Genomic DNA, 6,000 nt, shown 5'->3' on the forward strand with positions numbered 1-6,000 from the left:
AGGTAATGTGGCATGCTGGCAGAGTAATTTTTTGTCCACAGAATAGCTATACCCTACTGGCAACACGTGGCTGCAAAAGGACTGGGACAGGGCTTAGCCATAGATTCCACACCAAAGCACCCCAGCCACACTGGGCCTGCACGTGGAGCTGCATCAGCATCGGTCATTTTGCCAGGCCTTGTGAAATGCCTAGATGGAATAAATGTGCTTGTAAAATAACTTTCTGTAAAGCTTCTCAAAGCAACTGAAGCCACCAGGCTTTGCACACAGTCCTGCTAAGACAGAATGGTACAAAAGAGGGTCGATGGAAAATGGGGAGGAAATTCTATGACGTTTTGGTTTTAGTTCCCTAACACTTAAAATGACAACAGAAGCATCAAACTCTGTCCCTCCTGTGAAACAACCCTAGAGGGCCAAAGTGAACCTTTGGACAGGTGCCATTTACAGGGGTCACCACTGGAGATAGAGGTAAGCCTTCAAGCACGCTTTCAAACCTCACAAGCCTGGAGGCAGTCAGAACGTGAAGCGTCGGTTCATGCCCACCTCAAGTCCTGTGTAGGGCTACAGCATAACACATGAGTGCGGGAAGACTTAGGTGACTCACAGTAAGAGATGGTTTTGCAGAGCCTTTCACTTCCAGATCCCAAACCAGCCTGGTTTGGCAGCAACAAACAGTTCTTACCACCTAGAGGACATTAAATGTCTCAGAGAAAATTATTCACCTCTGTTGTCCCAGCTCTTAGTGAACAATTACCACAAAGATTAATCTGTCATTGTAACTAATATCATCAGATAGTCTGAAGAGATTAAAAGGCTGAAACACTGCAGAGAATGACACTTTCACTCTGAAGATGTCCCTTAGGCTTTTCAGGTTGGAACCACTTCACTTAGTACAGTCCAGGAAGCTCATGTGTCCATTTTGTGTGCTTTTGGGCCTCAAATATTCTTTTGTTTCAGCATGGTGTCTTCAGAAAGCACTGAAGATTTGCCAGCCACATTCAACTAAAAATTATAAATGTGTTAATCTACCTTTTTTTTTTTATTTTCCTCCCCACTGCCACATATATTTCTAAATTCTTGATCTTGTACTGAGCACTGGTAAACTTTACAGCACCTTTTGCTAGTGACAGGCAATCTGTTTAAAGACAAACAGTTATTTTTGTACTCCCATTATGCCCAAGAGTTTTGTTGATGGCAAACAGCCAAACTGAATTGAACATAGGAGGAACAACCAGCACAGAAAAACTCCCGCAGAGAAAACTCTTATGGACACCTCATGTTAATCAACAACACTTGGAAAGAAAGCAGAGAGCTGGCAATGCAGTGGTTTAGCTGAAAGAAATAAGATTGCTTAGGGGGGCCAATTAGAGAGATGCCCAAGTGCTACCCAGACTCAGTTATGAGCTGGCACAGGTCCTAATTCTGCACAGCTGGAGCCCAGTGTCCATTGCTGATGTACAAACATCACCTGTGGCCATTGGAAAAACAGCATTTTACTGGGCTGGGCTACGCTTAGCTGCAATGAAAATGGGAACGTCTGAAGTGTTGAGGAACATAATGAGGAAAGGCACAAAACATCTAAAAGGTCTCAGACTAGTCAAATCATGATTAAGTGAAGCACAGCCAGAAAAACATTTGTTAGGAAGAATGTTCACAGGCTGAGAAGATTTTGTTTACTTGGTTCCTTTGGTTTTTTTAATTTTCAAACTTTAACAAACTTGTTAGTTTGACGTTGTAAGTTTGTTCCCAGTTATTTTCTTTCTGCTCTGCGGAGAGTTTATTAATTCCCGGAGCCTGGTCCTGCTGTCACTTGAATCAGTGACCCATCTCTTGAATAGCAGAAAGATTGAATTTATACTGAAAAATCTCTAATCACAGGCAGACTGACTGAAACTATAACTCTGTTAGTTTACTATAATACAGACTCAGTCTCTTCACTTGAATTGGTATATATCCAGGTAAATCCATGAGGGTGCTAGGTGAGTACCAGAGTGTACCTACATAGAGGATCAGGACAATATAAGATAATCATATAAGCTCCATGTCATTTGGGCACTGTGTTACTGTGTGATCTGACGCTAAGCCTTTCAGTATTTCAGTAAGCCTACTACCTAGCCCACATTGTGGGATTGATTGGGGTTTTATTTCCCCTCTGTTAAACAGTGTGATTTCTGGGACTCTAATAAATCTCATAATTAGAAATAATTACACCACAAACCACAGGTAAGTTGGACACAGCCTGTGCATCAGGCAGCCCAGGGAACATGAGATCCTCCCACTCTCTCTTGCTTCCCAGATCACAGCTCAGAGAGAAAATATTTCCAAGCCTTCCAGACAGGCTCCTTTATATGACAGACTTTGTCCTGAGGAGGCAAAAATGGAAATAATTAAAAGGCCCAGCGGAAGGCATTGATTCTAAGAGCATCCTCATGTCACGGGGGAAAAAATAATGGAACAAGAGGAAAGCTACCACAGCAGATTAAGTTCACTGTGCTAAGCGTCCACCTTGTGAGGGGAAAATATTAATCATGACTGTCTTCTTTTCTCCCCTCTCCTTCCCCAGGAAATGTGACTGGAAACAGTAACTCCACCTTTATCTCAAGTGGACAAGTAATGAATTTCAAAGGCGACATCATCGTTGTCTACCTTAGCCAAAACTCTCAGGAGGGGACAACGGCCTCTGGGCCAAACGAGGAGAACGTGGGTAGCCCCGTGCAGGAAGAGAACCTCAGCCGCTGCGAGACTTTTGCCGGCAATGCCCAGCACTACAAGGAGAAGTGTGCAGAGCTGCAGGGTGCCTGCCCAGCCCCGGGGAGTGGGGGGCCACGGTGGCCTGGTGTAGCCCTGGCCCAGGAGCGTGGCGCATCCTGCTGTGGACAAGCCTCACAGCCCGTGCAGGAGGAGGGGAAGCTGGGACACTTTTCAGAGAAGGTGTTGAACTGAAGGGAAATGGTGTCCTCACTGCGGGCCAGGGCGCTGACAGGCAGCCCCTGACGGGGCGTGGGGCTGCCGCCACACTGCCAAAATCCCAGGTGTCGTGACAGACTGGGAGACTGTTGCTGCCCCTGATGTCTCTTGGGAAATTTTACAGCTGAAAAGGACCCTTGTGACATACATGCCAGTGGTGATGGTGCTCTCACTGAGGAGGTGACGGATGGGGACAGGCGCACACGTGAAGCTGGGCGCTCTGCCCGCACATCGCAGAAGCAGCAGCAGGGCTTTCTCCTCTCCCAAATGGGGTGATGAGCTCCCTGCCTGACCCTCATTCCCTGGCACCTCTCCCTGGCAAGCAGCAAAAGGGGAGTTAACATCCTTTGGTCTGGGGACTCTGTGAGGAGGAGAACACTTCTGGTCGGGTGTGCAGGGCACTCCCAGAGAGGGAACAACATGGCAGAGGACTAGAATCATGGGGACCCCGAGCGCTGCCTTGGGGTTTTCTTTTTGCAGCTAAGCTGTACCCATTTTGCTGGGTCTTGGGCCTCTGGTGGTGGAAGGAAGCTGTGGTGCCACTACCAGCCTTTGCCTCCCTGTGGTGATCTGGCTGGTGACATCAGCCCTTTCCATCTTTCCCCGAGGAAGCAGATGCTCCAGTCTCAAACCAGTGCCAGAGCCAAGATCCTGATCTACCCTTTATTAACATGTGGGTATAAATAGGTGTGTGTGATGCTGCCACAAGCGGATGATAACAGGCAAAATAGAGCTGATATGCCTTAAAAGCGTATCAGATTAATCTCAAGCAAAGAGCATTTATTGTGACCCTGATTCACCTCTGCCTTATTGCACCTTGTCAGTGGAGTTCAAACCCCTGGAGATGAGAGTGATGCGAGCCTGGTATGCTGCTTCAGGAATAACATTATTATAGTTTAAGACACATTGCTGGTAGCAGGTGGAGGAAGGGTCTGTGATAACCAGCTGTGTGTATTTCCTCAGTGACAGAAGAGGGAGGAGTTACCCAAAGATGGAGAATTTGATCAGGGTCAAACACATGTTCCTTCATCTGCTCAAACAATTTTGTCATTCCCTCTGATATTTTCATTAATAAGAAGAGACTTATTTAGGTAGCATGAAGCTACTGCCAGAACTTGGCCTGTATGAGCTGAAGTCATAGTGTAGCCACTGTCACACTGAGAGCTGATGAGCAATGGGACCAAAGTTTTGGCATTAAAGAATAATAATAGTTGTGTTTAGAAGGGAGTGTCTGCTACTCAGTCGGCTTTGGTTCAGGTCCAGTATCCTTAAGCCTCCTCCAGCAGCCACTGTGGAGAAAAAGGTGAAGGGAACAGAGTCTCAAGGAACTCTCAAGAGAAAAGTATAAGATTTTTAATGATTTTCTGACAAGAGGAAATGTTCTGACATTCTGCTGCGTATATGAGCACTGCAGGAAACTATATGCAGCCTGAGCCTTCAGGAAGGCAAGTGCTGTGTTTCCTGCCAGACAGCAAAGGGATCTCTTACCTAGTGTAGTTTTGGCTTCCCTAGTGGAAAAGGTCTCTGGTAGGGAGAGCTCCTCCCCAGGAAGGTTTAAAAGCTGAGGTTCACTGTATAGCTGCTCTATGAGGGAAGAGTACCTATAAAGCTGACAAGGTGACCACTGTCATGATGAGCTTCTCATACATAAAACAAAAAGATGTGCTTAGCCACCTTCACCCCTCAGGAGAATAATTCTGCATTGTTCATATACCTGGGATGTAAAGTTCATTATAAAGGTAAGACTCTCTCTTGGGTGGCTGACAAAAAGTGTGCATGAGCAACCAGTCTGTGTGGCCTTCATAAAACTAGACTACCCTAGCTTAGACTTAGCCAGGCAGGTAGATTCAGTGATGGCCCAAGCTACCTCTGCTTCTCTGAAGGCCTGTGGCTGAGGCTCTCTTATCTGTGGTATTCTTTTGTCTTTCCTGCTGGATCCTTTATAATCTCTTTCTAGCCTCCTCTGGAGTAACTCTCTATCCCCTGGGCACTGGTGTAATAGGGACAAGGCAGCAGAACCACCTTCAAGCAAGGTGGCGCAGCTATTTTCCCACTTCATCTTAATTTTTTCAGTTGTATTTTCCTGGAAAGCATTCTCCAGGACATCAGTCCTGCTGGAAAGCATTCAACCAGCCCCATTTACAGGGCAGGTGGGACTGAATTCTTGTGCTCATTTTTGGGTAAACTACCTGTCTGAAAGTCTGTCTTCTCCTCCTTCTCCCTCTGGAGCTTCTTTCTTCCTTTGGTTTGTATCCACCACCGGAGACAAGAGAGCTCAAAATCTTGGTTTGAGAGGAGACAAGGGAAATTTACTACGTGTCCTCAATGAGGACACATTTTTTATTCACTGAATTTCAGATTCCTACTGAGCAAGGATTGAAACTGGGATCATCAGCAAGCATGAAGAAAAGAGTCCTGTATGGAAAATGTGATGCGCCAAGAGGTCCAATTCTTTTTCTTCCTCCAGAGTCTACTCAAAAGTGAAGAAACAATATCACAGCCATCAGCATGCTGCATGCTCCCTGGGTCTCTGCCTGACTGCTTAGACATGGATCCCAAAGGGATTTCTTTATCCTCATGATTTCTTTTTTCGTCAGTTTGGAGCTGGGGCTGGTTTTAACATCTGTTTGTACAACAGGGACCTATGCATTGGGCACTAATTTGGAGGCTTCTGGCTGCTATTGTAATACACATAATTAATGATAATAAAAATCTGAAAGATTTATTTGAGAAAAAGTGAAGATTTTATTTCAATTAATGGGGAAAATAAAAGACATTATTATATGCCTGTGCCTATTAAAAAAAAAAGAGCAAAATATTAATATAAATACATCCCTGGTTAGGCTTTTGTAACATTTTTTGTGCATAGAATTGTTTTAACAAGAAGTGCTTCCCTTCCACGGTATGTGCCACAATGCACATTCCACTCATGCACAGAACCAAATAGGAGCTCTCATAGATCTCGTGTGGTAATGCTTTACTGCTGAGAACTAGGCACTGATTCCAGCTGAAACTTCCTCCTGCACAGCATGC

General features: G+C 45.4%; 1 protein-coding gene across 6 annotated transcripts in view; it reads left to right on the forward strand.

Moving 5' to 3' along the window:
- TNFRSF11A (TNF receptor superfamily member 11a) overlaps window positions 1–5,716 on the forward strand; it is a 31,053-nt gene extending 25,337 nt beyond the window's left edge. For all 6 annotated transcript variants that reach the window (XM_032710925.1, XM_032710957.1, XM_032710931.1 and 3 more), the window contains one exon: window positions 2,564–5,716. In XM_032710925.1, the coding sequence (XP_032566816.1) occupies window positions 2,564–2,943 (380 nt within the window). In that variant the 3' untranslated portion in view covers window positions 2,944–5,716. The remainder of the gene's footprint in view (window positions 1–2,563) is intronic.
- The last annotated feature ends 284 nt before the right edge of the window (window positions 5,717–6,000 follow it).

This window comes from Chiroxiphia lanceolata, chromosome 1, assembly GCF_009829145.1.
Source record: "Chiroxiphia lanceolata isolate bChiLan1 chromosome 1, bChiLan1.pri, whole genome shotgun sequence".
NCBI lineage: Eukaryota > Metazoa > Chordata > Aves > Passeriformes > Pipridae > Chiroxiphia > Chiroxiphia lanceolata.